General features: G+C 35.8%; 1 protein-coding gene across 2 annotated transcripts in view; it reads left to right on the forward strand.

The window, feature by feature from the left end:
• LOC149212060 (MADS-box protein SOC1-like) overlaps positions 1-20,260 on the forward strand; it is a 332,389-nt gene that overhangs the window by 66,534 nt on the left and 245,595 nt on the right. For both annotated transcript variants that reach the window (XM_089391675.1, XM_089391674.1), the window contains one exon: positions 19,919-20,000. In XM_089391675.1, the coding sequence (XP_089247801.1) occupies positions 19,919-20,000 (82 nt within the window). The remainder of the gene's footprint in view (positions 1-19,918; positions 20,001-20,260) is intronic.

Below are 20,260 nucleotides of genomic sequence, written 5' to 3' on the forward strand. Positions count from 1 at the left end.
TAATTAATTAAAATATCCAAAATGCCGAAGTCTAAATATTTCACCAAAGTGCCTAAGTGTAGTGTTCACAATGTGTCAATGATGCACCGGAGATAGTGAGCTATTTCCATAAAAGGGAACTATTTGTTCGTAAGGATTGGAAATCTGGTTCTATTTTAGTGCAGATTTTTGATCGCTTAAAGCAAGTTCTCATTGAACGGTCAAAAGCACACCCTTGTTCAAAACCTAAGTGTAGTGTGGAGTGTTCACAATGTGTCAATGATGCACCGGAGATGGTGAGCTATTTCCATAAAAGGGAACTATTTGTTCGTAAGGATTGGAAATCTGGTACCTAAGTGTAGTGTGGAGTGTTCACAATGTGTCAATGATGCACCGGAGATAGTGAGCTATTTCCATAAAAGGGAACTATTTGTTCGTAAGGATTGGAAATCTGGTTCTATTTTAGTGCAGATTTTTGATCGCTTAAAGCAAGTGCTCATTGAACGGTCAAAAGCACACCCTTGTTCACAATGTGTCAATGATGCAGTGAGCACGTCTCCAGAAATTTGTGAAGACTATGACTCATTATGGCCAGAAAATGGAAGTACTCTTTTCCAATGATTTGGAAATCTGGTTGTGTTTTAGTCACAGATTTTTGGTCGCTTACAACATGCACAAATCTAACTGTCAACAATCAGAGTGGCAGATCGAAGGCTTCAGATCATTTCGGCCAGTAAAGCTGCGCATTGGATAAAAATATCTCAAGGGTTGAAATTTCAAACCACGGTTTGGCTTGATGCGAAGTGTCTCTTGCTCAATTATTTCGGCACCCCCTAGCGGTATGCCAAAACCGTTTTCGTTAACCCCAAAAAAGATTAAGACCATACAAGTATATGGTTAGACTCTGAAGTTCGGATTCAGGATTTAACAGGCTATGCATTCAAGAGCCTGGCATGCGTCTGAGATTTAAGCTAGGGTCCAAGAATGTATGGAAAAAGCGCGCCAAATAAACCCACGATGAGGTATCATGAAAAAGCTTACCAGATCATGCCGGTTGCATTGAATTCCTCTACGTCGGCCGCTATTTAGACTTCACGTTGAAGCTACTCAGGACATTGTTCACAGCGCATGACAAGAATATTGGATTTGGAATGGAAACAACTTTCCTTATTGTTCTCTTTCAATTGCATTATCAGCTTTCAAATTTTTTCTATCTCAACCTTGGACAGTTTTGAAGCAGCGTACGCCAGCCGGACCGCTATGCCCTCCTTAGGTTTGTGCTGGATTTCGTCTGTTCTATGGCTTTTTTTCATTCTTTAGTAGGGTTTCACTTACAATTCCCTTTTTAGTATGGTTTAGCAGGACTGTTAGGAGTTTCCTTCCCATGCTTGGGAACTGCTTAACTTTAACAAAATAACTAGGCATGCATTTGAAGCAAGATGAAATTAGCAACTATCGGGATAGCTTATTTTACATATCCCGGTGACACTGGTTCGCTTCAAAGTAGTAGTCACCTGGCCTGTACCGGCATTGGCTAGAAGCATTCTGCCTATACTACCCCATTTGTCCAAATTTGGAAGCAACGTTATGAGACAGCCTAATTACACTTATCCAGTATCCTTCATAAAACAGTATGAAACAGATTGGCCATCTTCACGATTCACATTCTTCACCAGAACAAAATACAAGGATCATGCAATTAATACATTAAAATAGAGAAACTGTACCCATTGGACGACGTGATAGGATCACACCAATACAAACTCTGGTGGAAGTAGTGATTTGGCAGCTTCGCAGCCTTTGGCGGGGGAGGGCGCGCGTCGTATACCCAGCGTCATCTTTTCTCGGACGGCCAAAAAAATTTGGAATGTGTTTTTTTAGAGTGGAAATGTATTTAGTTTGGGCAATTTTGCAGATTGAACGGTATAAACCAGATTTCCAAAAATTTCCACAAAATTTTGTCAAATTCTTACCAAATTTTCCATTATTTCCGGGGAAAAAGGAGGCCTCGTTAGACTACGGCTTCGTGGAGGCAGTCCAAGTCCTTACACCTATTATATACAGAATCCTGATGACGTACACGGTCTTGCTCATTCGTTTTATTTCAGTACTTACGCTTATCCCCAAGCCTATGTGTATTATGGAGGACATGGATTCAATGAAAATTTTGTTCCGATACAACTTCATAATTATCATCATTCTGCATGTGCTTCGTGAGGGAATCGGTCAGTAGAACGTTAGCTTGGTTATTTAACAGTCACCTACTACATCCTTTGCATATCGTAGAGCATGTGTTTCTGTGAGCTTAAATTCTGCAAGTGAAAGCCATCGGATGATTTCTGGCATGCAGGATATTCTAAATGGTTGTTTTCCTCTTGCAACACAAATAAATGTTGAAAGTGGGTTTCGATGTTTTGGAGCCATACTTTCATAGCCAAAGGTAACATGTTTGCAGAATGTGCGTATTAAGATGAATGTCTAGCGATGGAGAAGATTTTAAATGAACCAGGAAGAAGTGTGAGTATCTGCAATTTACATGAATCAAGCACAGAACACGAAGCAGTATCCACTTGACGTATATACAAAACTAAAATCTCGCGGAGTGAAGATACCCAGCTACGGTTATGATAAAAAATATTGCTCTGGCAGCTGTTTGAATAACATGGAAGAATTCTATGGAAAGAAATGGGAAAAAGTTCTAAAGTGAAAGGTTGAATGTCGATTTTTATTTTATTCCAACGGTGTGCAGTGGAGTTGTTCAATGTGTTGGGTTGACTCACCACTCATTATCATTTTGGTTTGTTTCTGTCTTTGATGATGGATGAACAACTCCAAATTCTGTACACGGTTGGAATTAAAAAATTAATATTCAATATAAACATAAGCTGCAGAAAGGTACAGACACAGTGAAAAGGTTGTTTCTAAAGCTGCAGAAAGGTACATACACAGTGAAAAGGTTGTTTCTAAACATATGCTCAAATACAGGGGAAAGCTGATATTGTGACAATTTTTCAAATTTCTAACTTGATGAATGAGGATAAGCGTTGTTGTCCTATTCTATTTTACCCTGAGGATCAGGTGACGGTGGTCTCCTGGAAAGTCCAATTCGGAATAGGATCAATGGTGATACTGTCATTGGAAATGTTGAAATTGCCCTTGCTAACACTCATTCCTATGCGAAGTATTTTACTCTAAACCTTTAAAGCACGATGAGAACGACAGTCAAAGGAGAATGACAGTCAAGATGGTCATGGAAGATTAAATAAACATAAGAGAATTCCTATTTTTAAGTGAAGAGGGACACCGAACTATCTGACATGTCGTGAGCTCCCATCAATTTTATCTCAAAGTCGGCATTTAGGGAAAGGCATCCACTCATCACTGATCATTCGGTAACATAAAAACGAGATGGAAGTGAAAGAGGGGAGGCATTTCCACAACAAGAGGATTCTTAGGGCTTTCTTTATAATGTTTATAAAGATCTTTTTGATGGCGGCAATTATCCATTGGATTCATTCTAATCTTTTTATGTATTAAGTTTCTTGGTTTGTTTTATTTATTTAGGGTTATCGTTTTAATTTTTTCGTGCTATAATTTGTAATTAAAATGGATAATGTTTTTTATTTTAATTTTTTAATTATTGTAATTTATATTTATATTTAAAGAGAAGTTAATATTTTTTAGAATTCACAGAGGTTAATTAATTCAATAGAGGAGTAACAGAGTAAAATTGTCATTGTCCATAGATAACAATATCAATATTTATTCAGCTGATTTACAAAACCGAGAGTTGTAAGGAAATTACAATTCAAAATTGTCATTGTCCATAGATAACAATATCAATATTTATTCAGCTGATTTACAAAACCGAGAGTTGTAAGGAAATTACAATTCATTGAGGACATAATCGGTAACCACAAAACATATGACCAAAGTAAAGCACCCAATGAGTGCACAAAAACCAGGAATGAATATCCATAAGGTGCATTCGACTATCCATATAACCTCCGCAAATAGAGAGAAGACATCCAAAACCATCCATGACCATTGAGAAACTAACCAGTAGATGCACAACAACATCCACAATTTACTAGAGGTCGCACAGTTCCAAAAGATAATATGACCATCATTGAAAAGCCGAGGAATTGCCAAAAACTCAGATCTAAGAAAATAATCTCCACCACTAGGACAATAATTCTATATATAAGCTAATGTCCAAATTATGCAACTGATCCAAACTGTTGTGAAACATGAGCCAGCCAAAAAAACCCAACATAACACGTGAAAGAGGAAGAAGGAAGGTACACATATACACCAAAAAGAACTGGAGCCATTTCTCCAAAGAGAGCTAGTAGAATCATGTTGCCAGAGGATAGAAAAACGATTTCGTCATCATACCACCCAAACCCATGACCACATATGGTATGAAGAAACCAGAGAATATGACTCAAGGCCCTCAAGAGAAATCCCATAGCAATATTCAAAGATACTTCACTCACATAGAAACCAAAAGAAGTGGAGCGTAAAAGCAAACAAAAAATACCATAGCTAGATGCTCTAGAATGAAGAAAATATGTAGACCACCCTAATGAAAACTAGACCTATAGAACACATATGAAATTTGATGACAAAAGCACTTGAAGATGCCATTTTTAGTCACGATCATAGGAAATTAAAACAGGTGTCTAGGCACTATCATTTGGAGGGTCTATAAGGTCACAAGAGGTAGAGTTACTCACAAAGAAGCTTTCCCCCACAGCCAGACATGAGTCACATGATCTAGGCATAAATATTGGTTTCGCGACATATGCTTGATGTCCTCCAAAGTGGAAAAAACATTATAGTTCTCCATTTGTTCGTCCTTAAAAATAAGGTGCAATGAAGTTGTCATTTGTTGATGAAGAGCCCGAGAATTTATGAAATGGAGTCACCTTTTCTTGAAACTACCAGGATTAGGGAATTGTTACCGCTCAAACTAGCAAGGGTCCTAGAAGGGGATCCCAAAGGGGCCACTGCTAGGTCAAGGGAAACAATACAGTAATAGTCCACTGTCACCTCAGCTAAATCTCCCTTCCCTTTATGGACTTTCACCGATGGGAGTAAACCCAATATGAAGGGAAACACTAGATAAATGAGTCAATAAAGGGAGAAAGGGAGATTTCTAAAGGCCTATTCATAAGAAAGACTCAAATTGTGGCTTGCTTGCTTGAAAAGCAAGGTGTAAGGCTCTCTAACAAGGTCCAAGGGGATTTCAAGGGATAGGGTTTGCAAATAAGATTTGTAATGGAGGGGCATTGTCCAACAAATATTTGTGGAAATTTGATTTCCAAGTGGTCTTTGTGAAGTTGCCTTTAAGGGGTTTTGGGACCATACGAGACCAAGTGGACCCACAATTAGGCCAAAGGGGTGGAGTAGATCAATCAAGGGTAAGCTTGACCTAATTAAGGAGGAGAAGGAGACCAAAGGAGGAATTTTCAACAATCTTAATACAATGATCTCAATGAGGTCACTGGCCAAGGAAAACCTAGGGCAAGAAACAATCCTTGAGCTAGGGCTTGCAATATCTTGAGATTCCACTGTTGGATTTGCTTCAAATTTGGAGGGCCTCTAGAGAAAACTCCAGTGCAATTGTCGACCAAAAATCAAAGTATTTGGATTGTTATATGCCGAGATAATTGATGCCCTAGGTGACCTATGTAGGTGAGGCCTAGAGAAAAGGAGAGAGGTGAGAAAAATATGCTTTTAGGTGATCACCTATGGAGGATATGTGCCTAATCCTTTTGGATAAATGTATTTAAGAAGATATCAATGTTTGGGATGTTTCACTTCATCAAGGAGACATATAGAACCATTTTGCATGGTAATTAGAGCATGTGAGAATTGCTTTAAGGTATTTATACTTCAATGTGAAATATGTGATGACTTATCAAGAGAAAATTTCAACGAAATATCTCTAGGAACATTCACTTAGTCAAACATGGCCCATGAAATGATGCAACACTAATAAAAGAGAAATTCCCACTCTTTCACACAAGAAAAGAAATGAATTTCGGCCTAGTATAGCGAAGCTTCCCAGCAACATGCATGTGACAAAAGAAAATGATAAAATAGCATTAAAAGAGCACTTACATGTGAGAACAAGTATATCCAATCATCATCATATGCCAATATAGAAGGTCCAAGACAAAAGAGAGATATCCAAACATCAAATTCATCCATCCATCCAATTTCGTCCTCCAAAAAGAATAGCAAAAATCTCACAAGAGAGAATGACTGAAATCATCATCTATTTATACAATGCCTAATGAATTTGATTTAGCTAATTTTGGCCTAATGTAGTCCCTAAAATAAAATATTATGTATAATAACAATCTTTAGGTGACAAGCCCAACAAATTAGCTCAATAATAAAGGAGTAACCCTTTCAAGGGGTTAAATAATCAATAGCATGTGTCGTTGGGCCTTATAGGAGGCTTAATGAAGCCCACAGGTGCCATATTGTGAAATAGGACTCCCAAAATTAGTGGACAAGGGGTGGCCCCTTGTTGGCCAAGTAATAAACTTGTGGTGATTCCAAATGGATGTGGGGGAACACAAGTGTCCTCAAGGGTCTCCAAACAAATCGAAGATGCTTGTAGACCGTCTGTAAGGGCTAGGAAGATGGTCAAAGCAAAGTCGGTGAATGGAGCAACGAAAATGAGAAGTTGACACCTCAAGAAGCAAGCAAATCAGCCATTTCCTTTGTTTAGAAATAACATGTAGACATCAAGTGTTCAACACAAAAACAAAAACTACCAGATAAGCACAAGTATGAGAGACTCACCACTTCTTCTTTTAAGCGCATAATAGTTTGAAAATGTTTCAAATGTATGAGGAACGAGGTTTTTGTAGGCTTAAGGTGGCCAACAATCTAAGCCACCCTCAAACAGTTAAGTGAATTTATCCTCCTCTCGCATCCCACATGGAGAAAATGACAACAGTGAAAAGCTGATGATTTTGAGGAGTGGGCCGACGGGTTTACGAGGTTACAAAGGTGGTAGGTGGAGGCTAGCACAGTGCACGAAGCCCACCACCAAACCACAAAAGGAATAAAGTGAGGGCACGAGCCTCATTTGTACCAAGAGTCTCATTCTGAAAATGGTAATAAATGCTCACTGCATTGTTGAGAGTCGAGCTAGCTACACCAGGGGCCCCATATCCTTCCACAGAGAAGCTACGAGGCCAAAATTTAGTTGGTACAGGATACTAGGCTGAGTGCTACAGGGTACAAAAGAAGTGCTATAAGATTGTGACTGGTTGCTACATGATTGACCCATGAAGTAGAAAATGGCTTGATTTATTGTGATTTTTCCTCCAACATCCCAAAGCCACAAAAGAGTCTCCAAGGGAGGGGTAAGTACTAAATTTTCCTCACCTTCCATGCACAAAAAAACTTGTGAAATTGTTCATGTTTTGTCTATAGAAGCATCTTGTAGCAAAACCCTGAAGGTAAAAAAAATCAAAAACAAGTTTTCCCTATAAGGTAAGCATGGTAGTAGGAGGATGATCTTTTTTTAAAAATTGGAATACAATCTTTCTTCCTCTAATCAACAAAAGAAGAACCATCCCTCTCATCTTTGCTTTGAAACCCTAGGTTACTCAAAAACTTAGAAATGACACTTAAATTCCTTGTAAAAACTGTGAAAAAAGCTATAGTATGGATCATGGGAAGAGGCTTCAATAGAAGAGATCCCATAGACTCGACAAGAATCACCAACACGCTCTTGTCAGGGACATATTCACAAACCGTAAGTGGATGGATTTCTTTGAAAAAATCGAGGGGTATGATGATGTAATTACCCATGAATTTGTAGTAGCTCTCCAACCTTAAGGGGAACATAGTGCCACCATCATTGTGGGGGAGCTTGTCATCCATTTAAATGAAAACAATCATTAGTGGGATGACCACATTTTCCCTAGGAACTAGGTGGGGAAAGGAGGATAGAACAAAGGCCATCACAGCTAAAAAGAACTTCTTCCTCCCTGAAGAGCAACCAATTGAAGATAAGAATGGGGTTAGAAGGGAGATCCTACCCTACCCATGGGATGAAGTAGACTATCACATCTTGAAACACATGTCTTGTGAGGGGAGGCTTAGGTTTGTTTATGCCTATCAATTTATTCTACTTTATGAGCTAAGATTGCAAACAGAATTGCCTATCACAAGTAGAGTAAGTATTCCTCAATTCTTTCTTCAGTCCATAGTGGAAATGAGCCAAAGGGTGAGAGAAGGGAAACATTAGTACATTGATCATCATGGGCTCATAAGGCTCATTATCATGGATGCTCTGGAGCACATCAAAAACCTTGTGTCATGGGCATATTTTGTAGATATGGATAGGGCAACTTTTCTGGAAACACAAGGCAAGATCTTATTGGAACTTGAAGGGACAGTTAAAGACGACTCTACAGAAAAAGAAGGGGCTAAAACATAAGAAGAAGTAGAGGAGGAAGAGGAAAAGGAAAAGAAAAAACCAGAAACATAAGTAGAAGCCATTGGGGAACCTTTTAGGTGTCAAATGAGGAGGAAACAACAAGAAGTAATCCTTTCAAAGGGAAACATTGAACAAGAAGTGGCTGCCACCTTGGTAGCCCTGAGTACACTTGTGAAGGTAAAAGAGAGGAAGCTAAAGCAAGGCCCTTCGTATTTCAAAAGGAGGAGTAGTAGACTGAAGCGAGGGAAACATCAACCTTCCACAAGTACCCTGGTGTTGGCTTGGTGGGCCTTGACCCAGGTTCAATGTTAGTCAGCCAAACAAATCCCTACACCACTGGCACTTTCGACATCAGTCTGCGGAGCACGGATCGAAGTCTCAGTGGAAGCAGTATGGGGGGATGCTGGAACCAAGTTTCCGCACCCTGAGATGGTTGTGATGTCGGTTTATACCTCTTGCTCCTGCCTTCGCGCAGGTCGCTAAGCCTTAGGGCTTGATCGATCTTTCCTCTATCCAGCCCTTCAATACCTCTGGGAAGGTGTACGATTGGCCATCGCGTAGCCCTAACCATCAATTTAGGTATTTTCGCGCTGCTATGACAATGTATTGTATAGGTTTCCAAGTTATCTCAAGTTTTTTACTTATCTTATCAATCAATTACAATTAGCATCATGTAAACTGATATTCTTTCTTGCATTCAATTAACAGATATAATCACATACATTCACGCATCAAATAAACACTGTAAAATAATCTCATATTGCAATATAATCAGATGCGTTAACAGAGACTAAATACACAGTAATTGCAGAATATTTCTCTTTATTGATATCTTCCAGTTTAATACAGACTCTGTCGACCCTGCGCACATAGCTACAGGGGTTTGCACACTTAGCGACGAAATTCTACCCTAGGCCTCTACGCACTCAACTGCAGAGGCTCTATCTATGCTAAGACCTGAAACGCTTAGACTTCTCTACCAAAACCTCCCAAAGCTTAATTGATTCTCACTGCCTAGAGCGAGCTTACTTAGCTCCTTTCTATACAATCCCATGGTCCGCGGACCACGGGTAGATCTTTATAATTGATTTGATACTTTACAACATAAGGGTGAACAACCCTTTCTGACTCTTGACACCTTCGCACTCCGCGACTACAAAATGCGGAGACTTTACAACTTTATTACAAAATTGTCCCAAAACATGGGCTTTTAGCCCCAAAACTGCCATAGGGGGAATCGTTCCCAACACCTGGTCACCATTGAGGGGTAAGCTAGTCACCAAGAGGGTGAATTAGAGAAGGGTAAGAAGCAAATTGAAGAGGTGACCACCCTCAAAACTAATGGAAAGCAACCCCAAACCTCACAAAGGAAGACAAACTCTAGGGAAGTGAAGATGAGACAACTACAAGAAGAAATTGCAATACTATAGGAGAGTAGGGCAGTGTTACAAGAAGAGGGAAAGATGCCACAGGGAAGTAAGGCAGTGCTACAAAAACTTGTTGCACGACCTTAGGAGGGAGGATAAGAACTACAAGAGCTACAAGATCTTGATCCTCAGCCAAATCTTGGTTCCTACTACAAATTTTATGAGTAGGGACAAATAACGCCCACCAAATTTGCAGTCCCAATCCTTCTTGAGCTAGACAAAGAAAGAGGTCGAACCCACCGATGGATGCAGATTGCAAAATCTAAGGGAGTATAGGATGTGGGCCTCATGGAAGAGAAAATGAATATGGGTGAAGAGATGGCTAATGTGAGAGAACAACCATGAGGGAATAACTGCAAATGGAGAACAAGAGATTGAAAGAGCAACCGCAAGAGAAAGAAACGAAACTTGCCACCATGGCAAGCTTGGTTATGGAGGTCACCCAATGCAAACATCTCAAAAGCATATGCCATGTTCCTCAAAGAACAATGGATTCGGTTTCAAATCAAAACTCTAGCCAATATGGTTCACTACCCTTTTAAGACCATAAACAGTTCATTGGATTTTGTCACAAAGCTAGCATGGAGGATAGAGCTAAGATGGCAGAATTCTACATACATATCCTCATCCTTATTAATATGAACTTTTGGGATCCAAATTCTAGAATAGGGGATGTGCAACTAATGGCATTAGCCTCTTGACTGATCCATGAGGAGGCAAGGGCTAAAGAGGCAAAAAGGGTCATATCTAGAGAAACTAGTGAGCCCCTATGGGTCAGAGTAGATTTCAGGGCCCCTCACCTTGTCATCAACAACCATAGGTTCATTTATGAGGATTCCAAATTGGAATCAACCTACATAGAGAAGCAAGAGCAACCCATCCTGCACTTTGAAGACATTTTCAGACTATTAGGGACCAAGGGCTTGCATTCTTGTCAGAGGACTCAAGTGTTGGCACTCGTTAGCCCATAGCTTAAAAATAAGAGAGTATCACTTTCCAAAGAGATTGAGGAATGCCTTGGAGAAGACACCATTGTATAAGCGAATAGTTCAAAGACAGAAGCTAAATTGGATTAGGCTTTAGTTAAGCCCTCCTTTGTTGTTAGGGCTACAAGAAAGAAAAGAGAAAATATAAGAGCAACAAGAGTTGGTAGAGATAAAGAAAAATGCAAGGTTCCACCCTCAAGAGGGCACTCCTTCATAGATACCTTTGGATGTTAGAGCAACCACTAGGGCTATGCATGTGATGAAATTAAGTGGTTGAGTTTCTTAGAGGGTGAGCAACATCTTTAGTAAGGGGGTGTGATGCTGGGCTTCATTAATAGGTACATAACAAGAGCCATTTGGCCATCCTTCAACATATATTTGCCTCTTTCCTTGCATTTGATAACATCTTTTTGACTATAATGTGTTTATTAGGAAGACTAAAGGATGTTTATCATATCTTGTGGCTTGAAATGATTAATGTGCATGAAAATGATGCATTTACTGTGCAGAAATACGTTGGAGGCAACTGGAGAAGATGTAGGAGGCTCATCCCCTACATTTACTCACCTAAAACTCGACTTTATCCCTATATTTACTTCCACATTTTTTGAGGAGCTACTAACCATTGATGCATTCAAAGGTTGTGACGAACCCGGGGAGCTAGATCCACCTTTTTAGGGATTTTATAGGGAATGAACCCTCTTTTCAAGGAGGCTGCCACTCAGTTATTTTCCTATAAATAAGGAAGTACAAGGGCTCAATAGGATTCTAACTTTTGGAGAATATAGAGACTACTAAGAGTTAGGAGCTTGTACTTGTCATTTTCATCCCTTTCATGATGTATTCGAGAACGATTTTATAACAATGACGAGCCTTTTGTTATATGAAATCTGAGTTTTTTTTGGAGGGCTGAGTCGGCTTGGTTAGGGCCTAATTGAGAGGCTTTGGTCTCTCACCTTTGTGTATTTTATTCATGCATTTTCTTTCCTGTATGTAACTAGCAATATTCCTTTCCTTTCCAGTGAAATTTCTTTATGAGAAAATTGCTTGTGGAGGTCTATCAACCATCTTCCTTTTGAGAAGTGTGGTTGGAGATATTGTGTTTGAAATCCAAAATATATAGTTATTCTCTTTTGCAAGTTAGATCTCTTCTTAGCCTTCTTTTTACATATTTGTTATTGACAAATTGATTGTTTGTTTAGCAGTTTATTTCAAGCATAGGAAGCATAATCTCTTGTGGTTGTAGGTCTTGTGCAGACTACAAGATAGATTTCCTTTTAATGAAATAGTCTAGTCTTGAATAAAATTCAAGTCATACATTACTTGTTATTTCAATTTTATGCAATTTTTACTGTTAACATGCTCTAGCTGTCTGGCAAGATTGAGTAACTTTTGTGGTGTGCAGGTCCTACTATTGGATTGCATGGTATATCATTGTCATTTACACTCCTCATCATACCATCAACTGCTTCCTCCCTCCCTCGACAACTTGTTCAAAAACAATGTTCACCGAGAGTCCATTTCTGGTTTGTTGAAGGCCACCGTGTGCATTTCTCCTTCTGCAAGATGGGTCCCTGAGGGGTACTAAGCTTGGAAAGGATTACATGCAACCTTATTCCACCTTCCCTTACACTTCCTCACATACAGATCACCTTTTTAGCCCTTAGAATGCTCACAGATTCAATCATGTAGCAAAATAGGGCAATCTTGTAGCATTGTGTAGCAATCCTGTTTCATCTTGTAGCACTGTGTAGAAGCCCTCCAATCTTGACCAAAATTGTCCTTAAGGCTTGATTTTTGACTCCTATCCCTTCATAATGCCCCTTAGGCTCTTAAACCACTATTGAGGAAGTTTACGTCGCCTTGGTTCATTTAAGCAATTAGGGTTAGTGAACAAGATAATGAATTAAATGAAACAGTGATGATTTACATGACTACCTAATGAAGCACTTAATGAACTATGTTATTAGGATAATCTCTTTGAATGCAATGATTGAAGGTTGATTTCATGCTTCTTACTTCATGCAATTTAGATTAGGTTTGTTTCTTTGTTTTATGCTTTCTAAGTGAGGGTTGTCATTTCAAGCATTGTTAGTTCTTATAGACGAGGTGTTTCCTTTGATGCAACATTTTACATTTTGCAGGTAGCATAGCATTTACATTTGTGCAAGTGGGTTAACCTTTACATTTATGCAAAGTAGAGTAACATTTCCATTTTTGCAAATAGATTAAAATTATAATTTCCATTCCTGCAAGTAAATTAAAACTTCCTTTTATGCAATCTCTTTTTCTTGCAAATCTAGATTCAGTTGATAGGGTGGTCTTTGTATACCTTGGTTTGATCCATTGCCTTAGAGTAACTTGAGTAGAGCTCAGCCCACCATGCACCTCTTATGTTTGTACGAGCCTCGTGTTGATAATTAAAGTCGGTAGCCTTGGGAGTCACAACATTTTTGCTGAAATACTAGGGCTTATCAGACTGCAAGACGATTTTTGTTAATGCAGTAGGTGTCTAGGGAATGGAAGAACAATATGAAGAGTTGCATTTGAGCTTGGGATATAGTGAAGATAGACGTACTTGTGCTCTAGAGGTTTGTTTGTGCATGTAGTGTGGTACTAAGGTAGGTGCATCATTGTCTAGTTTTGCATTCAATGAGTTCTAGATAGTGGTCATACTTCTTTGTGTACTCTTGTTGTAACTGTATTCATTAATGGTCTGTAGGGACTTTCCTTGCATGCTAACCAAACATATAGTGTCATGGTTTATTTATATTGGATGCCTACCATTCCTTGTAATGTGTTATTTGAGTAATTGTTAAAAAGTTAAGTGTTCATGGATTTGGTTAAGGATATGTTTGGATGTTAGACCTATAGCTATTGATGAAGGTATTAATGATTTCTAAGTGAAGAAGCATAGTTGGTTGCAAGTAAGATAAGGTGATCAAGCACTTTTCATTAAAGCAATGTAGTGTGGCATGCAGTATGTTGCCTAAAAAAAAGTGGAGAGCTTTCTGTTTAGGGCACAAGTGAAGTGAAGTGAAGTGAAATGTGAAACAAAAGAAAATAAAGTAGTGGAGAGAAAAGCAAGAAAGTAAAAATGTAGTAAAGTAGATGTAAAGTGAAGATGATTACAGTATAGGTACAGTGGAATGACAAGATATTTAAGCAACAAGCTTTAATGGAGCTCATTGGGAGAGTGGTAAAGATGCGAAAGCATGAGCACGGGAGGTGGTAAGCAACGTTAAAAGGACATAATTTGAAGGAAGGAGCCCCATTGGTCATTTGTGATAATTCGCAGAGGTGGAATAGTTGCCCTAAGCAGTAGAAGAGATGTTAATGATGGTGGAGACAATTCAGGGAAAAGAATGTGGGAAGATTGAGATTAGGTGTGATCTATTCCTTTTAATGGTTGCGGTAAAGAAGATAGCAAGATGGAGAGTAGTGTGATATATTTTCTATGATGGCAGATTGCATAGATGTGGGTCACAAAGAGGAATAATAAGTATGTTGAATGGCAATTGTCAAACCATTCCTGATTCAAATTGTCAAAAGAAAAAAAAATGTGAAAGCATTTAATGATTATTGATTTATTAACAATCATGTGAACAAGATATTTACGTTTTTCAATTGTTGATTTATCAAAAATCGTGTGAATTAGATGCTCATATTTTCCAACTAAGTGAGTTTGATACAATAGCATCCTTGGCATTAGAACTATGCTGCACAATATAGTTATCTGGTACATTTTCTTACTTGCTTGAATTTAGTTCTATTGTGTGATAAAGAAAAAGAAAAAATTATGTAGTAAAATATTTATTATAATTTTATTTAAAATTTGATTAGTTAAAGTAGTTATAAAGGCAATAGCCATGTAGTTTATCAAAGTTGTGAATGAGCAAATGTTCCTGGAATCTACTGTAATTTGGTTTGCCTGATGTGATTAGTATAGATATGTCATTATGGTTATTTCAGTTAAATGTTTTTTAATTGCCATGTATATGTGCTTTGTTTCAGTTAAATTATAAAGTTGTTAGATTTGAATTAGTTTATAACAATTGAGAAAAAAATTGCTATAAAATTGATCTTATATGTGAATGTTTCATTGACTAAAGGATGAGTATAAGGTGCTTCGATGCGTGGTATAGAAGAAGGCTGTGACCCTTGGTTTCCTGAAAATCTATTTTGGAATAAGTTCATGAGCTTTATAGCATAGGGTTGGTGCTTTTTTGGATGATCATATCTTATTCAACTTCAACATGCCACTACAGAGGGAAGAGAGTGCAATTTGGAGAGAATTTCTTGATATTTTGGGATTTCTTTTCTTCTTGGTTTAATCACAAAAAGAAGGCTCAGTTATGTGGAGATGTTACAATGCCAGTTGTGACAGAGAAACAGAGAAGACAGTCGAACGCACATTTAGATTGTTTTATGGTGATTGCTGAGGAGGATTACAATGGAATTTTATATGAACTGGCACTGGTTCTTATAGGCTTATCTTTATTTTGTGAAGATACGCATTACAGTTTTGGAATTAGTTTTCAGTTAAAAAAGGAAAAGCAAGTTAGTTTTAACAAAGGATCCCCAATGACAAAGCCCTCGAGAGTCGAGACTACATATTTGGACTTGATCTTAAGCATGAAAGGAGAAGCAAGCAAAGGAGCAGACAATCGGTGGCTTCTTCCTCCGGCATTCACCATCTCCTCCTCTCTGTGAGATTATTTCTTAATGCAACGTTTAGATCAGGTATATAAATCGAGCTTTTAGCACTTTGTCACAGAATAAGGTATATTATGTTAGGCAAGGCTTGTAAGACAGGAGTGGATCTCCCTTTCCTCGTTGGGGTTGTATTTAGTGATGTTCTGGAATTCTTTCAGACTTTCTACTGGCGATTCTCGAATAAGAGCACATATTGGCTCTATCTTTTCACTCTTTCTCATGTCTTAGATAAATATGAATGAGAAATGAACCGTGAAAGTGTTATGATTTTTATAATAAAAACGAGTGCTTTATTGGAGAGCCTTTGGTGATTTTATCAAGACTGTTATTTTTCTTGCTGGTTGACTACGTATGAGGAAAACACTTGACTGGGGGATTTTCTTTTTCTTTCTGTTAAATTCGGCTGGGTTGCTGAGAATGGCTGGTTTCAGATTTGGGTGCTTTTCTGGGAACTCTTCCCAAAGCTTCCGTAGTGCTGACCTATCCTAACCCCAATTGTAGTGATTAATTGAGAACCTTATTTCATATAACTTTTAAGTAGTAATATATGTGTCCACTAAACATCTAAATCTTATTTAATTTTCGTAATTTTTAAATTTTAGGGTTTTATAGTTTAAATTAAAAAAATTATGGGGTGGGTTAAGTTTATATATATATATATATATATTATTTTAAAGGTTTATTACTTTTTATTTTTTCAAAAATAATTTACAAAAATTTTATATCATAAATTTGAATATTAAAAAAAAAATTATATTAGAAACTAATAAAAATGGCCAAAATTGCCTGAACTTTAAAATAAATTTAATTTTTCGATGTTACTCACTGTTACTTTTTATTCAAAGAGTGTTTGATTTATTTTTATTTTTTCCCTTTTACTTTAACCATAGTTCATTTAATTTTGAATCCTTTACTTTTATGTATATATCAATAAAATATTTTATAAATATATATAAATTTGTATGTTTTTTTTACACAGTAAATTTATCTATTTATTTATATATTATTTTGTATAATTAAATATTATATTTTATTTTTTAAAATTTTTTATAAAAAAATCTAACTTTTATTTTTTCTCCAGGAAAAAATCTTAATTTTATTTATTAGTAATGATAAAATTACATTCTGCAGATTTACTTATTAAATGCATTCAAAATAAAGATAACCGGTAAAATGTTTAATATTTATAGTCATCTTAAATTAGTGGACAAAAATTCTATTTATAAATAAAACACTGCATGTGGAAGAAAAACCCAAAAAATTTCCTGCAGTATAGACTGTCAGTGAACATCATAAAGAAACTGATCAAGAAACATATTTGACTGTTGCTGAGCGTTGATTCTTTCAGCCCCGGTATGAAGATCCCTGTGGGGTCCGTGAAAGAAAGCGGAAGTGGAATAACATCATACTGTTCCAAAACCTCCCAGGGCTGTGCTGCCATTAATAATCCTTCCCAGGGCTGTGTTGCCATTAACAATCCTTCTGTGGAAGGATGATCTGCTTCCTGGTTCCTTTTTATGTAGATGTGAGAACAAAAGAAATAATTAAGAGAACTTTTCAGCTGCATAGCTTCTTCTAGGATAGGCTTGAGAGTAATATTCTTATAATCTTGAATGTTATTTAACCAATCTGTAAGTATCAGCTTGAGAGTAATATTCTTATAATCTTGAATGTTATTTAACCAATACATAAGTATCATGAAGTCCCCGTATACTTGGATTTGAGTGCAATTCTTAGCTAAATTGAAGAGGAGCAAATTTTTGCAGGTCAACAACTCAACCATATTATTAGTCCCTAAACCAAGCCCCATTTTTCAAAAGCCCTGAACCAAGCTCCATTTTTACCCTACCCCTACGCTCTTTGTTGCAAGACACACCATTAAAAAAAAGCCCAAGGGAAGGTGTGAACAGGATTTCCAACTATGATAATTCTGGCGGACAGCACCTTTTTCCAGAGGGAAATGGTATAAAATTTGTGTGTGTGTCAATGGATCAAAAGCTTATCTTGAAATATGGCTCTGTTCCTAGCCAGCCAATATCAAGGGCAGAGCCTTGTAAGCAAGACAAAACGGATTAGAAAGCCCATTCCTTCGAGCCCCCTCCAGATTTTCCCCAGCCCATATCTTTGAGTGACTTCTTGCTTATTTACGTACATGCCACACTTACTGAGAAAAAGGGCAAATCATAAGTCATAAATGTATGCCTTGTTTATTCTTCGTCATTCTTACATAAGGAACACCACACATGCTTAACCAGAAATCTGAAGGATGTCCCTCGTAAAGGCGTTATTTTCCATGAAACACCGTATAAAAGGTTTGGATTTTGCAGTACATTTACCCTTCCAAACTGGCTTCCACTACCATTTGGTAACATCATTATCTTTGATAACCATAAGAGATGTTCTCGAGCTTAGGGGTATAAGAGCCAAAGGGAGAGATGCTCGAGGCGAGTTCGTGTGCTCCGTCAGTCAACCAGATAAGATCTAATAGGGCATTGATGAATTCATTCTATGCTTCACGAAAGCCCCCAACCAGATCCAAGTCATTAGCGGAAAAGCCATGCATTGCTCCATACCGATGTAGTCGCTACATCTGCAATGTGGATGAGTGTAGTGGCTATATATTAATTAATATTTTTAAAAAATGTATATAATTAAAATAATTTATTACTTATTTTTAAATAATAATATTAATAATATTTTAAATTATTTATTATCACATTTTATTTCTATTATAATTATACGTGTTATATTTCTTTATATATAATTAGGCTTTGAAATTTTATATAATATGTAAATTTTTGATGTATATATATTTTTTAAATTTATAATATTAAGTTAATAAAACATTTTTTAAAATATAGTAAATGATTTTTGTAAATAATAAAATTATATAATTTTATGACAGCAAAGCAGATCTTTTAGACTAAACTTTTTCTCCGACTATTTTCAAAAGGATGAACACAATAGATCACGAAGCTAAGACACCAATGTCCCAAGAACCAGAAGAGATGAAGGAGATGCAAGATAAAGGAAGTTGGAAGACTGTAGAGAAAAAAAAAAGAAAGCTACAGCACCAATCTCGCGCCAAGAAAAACGAGGAGGCAGACAATTAAAAACTAAGAAAATTATAGGAGCCAGACAATAAAAAACTAAGAAAATTATAGGTCCGATAGACCAATTTGGTCTCAGTGGACGTTAACCACCACCATCATCATCATGGTCATCATAAGTTTTGTTTTACATGAAATGTGATTATAAAAATATAAATATATTTTTAAAAATAGATATTTTTAAATATATATAAATATTAGTGAAATTAATTTTGATTTATTATTATGATTGATGTATTAAATTTTAAATTCCTTACTATTATTAAATAATTGATAAATAAATTAATAAATTAAATTAATTTAAAAATTGAAAATAAATAAATAATTATTTATGTGATAATAAATTTATAATTTTATTATTAAGTTAATAATAAAAATAATATATTTTAAGAATTTACATTTTGATACAACTTCATTGCATGTATTGTATATTTTGATACAACACTTCACTGCATATATTGTAAGTCATTTTTTGTTATTCTCAAGATATAGATCACATGTACATGATTTAAAACATTTTTTTAATTGTATATCATAATTCACACCTTTATCTAAATTATAAACCATGCGTATAATTATGATTTAAATCAAATTGTGTTATTATCCAGAAATAGATCATGAATATATGATTTTTTTTTAATTGTATATCATAATTTATCCCTAGTTGAATGTGTATTATTATGTTTTAAATTTGATATTATAATAAAAAATATTTTTTTAATTGTATATCATAATTCACACCTTTATCTAAATTATAAACCATGCGTATAATTATGATTTAAATCAAATTGTGTAATTATCCAGAAATAGATCATGAATATATGATTTTTTTTAATTGTATATCATAATTTATCCCTAGTTCAATGTGTATTATTATGTTTTAAATTTGATATTATAATAAAAAATAGAACATGATATCATAGTATAATAATATTTTATATTTCTTTATAAAATTTTAAAATATTTATTAAATTAATTTTAAATAAATGAATAGTGATATTCTACATATTTATTTTAGGTAAAGCATGAAAAATTACAGGAAATGTATGAAACTTGTTCAAATGAATGTCATATTTTTCTTAAATTCTTTAAAATATTTGTTAAGTTAATTTCAAATAAATAGTTAGTGATATTTTACATATGTTTTTTTTAAATTCTTTAAAATATTTGTTAAGTTAATTTCAAATAAATAGTTAGTGATATTTTACATATTTGTTTTATGTGAAGCATGCAAAAATTGCTGGAAAAATATGAAACCTGTTCACAAGAATGTGGCAGAAGTGAATCAAACAAAAAGCAAGATGCCCAGGTATTTTCTCTTTTTATCTATGTGAATAATTTGTTTTTAATTTTTAATTTCTATATTTTTTAAAAATAGAAAAAATATTATTAATAATAAAAACAATTAATTAAAATTAAAAAAAAAATATCATAGAAAAAATAATATATATTTTTTAATTTTTATGAAAAGAAAAATATTTATATAGTTATTATTTTTAAAATAACACTTAATTATTTATACTCAATCGGAGAAGGCTCCGAGGATGAACCCTAGCTCTGCCGCCGCCA

Source organism: Pinus tabuliformis, chromosome 1_1 (assembly GCF_031772625.1).
Source record: "Pinus tabuliformis cultivar Carrire ecotype Pingquan chromosome 1_1, CPIR1, whole genome shotgun sequence".
NCBI classification, from domain to species: domain Eukaryota; kingdom Viridiplantae; phylum Streptophyta; class Pinopsida; order Pinales; family Pinaceae; genus Pinus; species Pinus tabuliformis.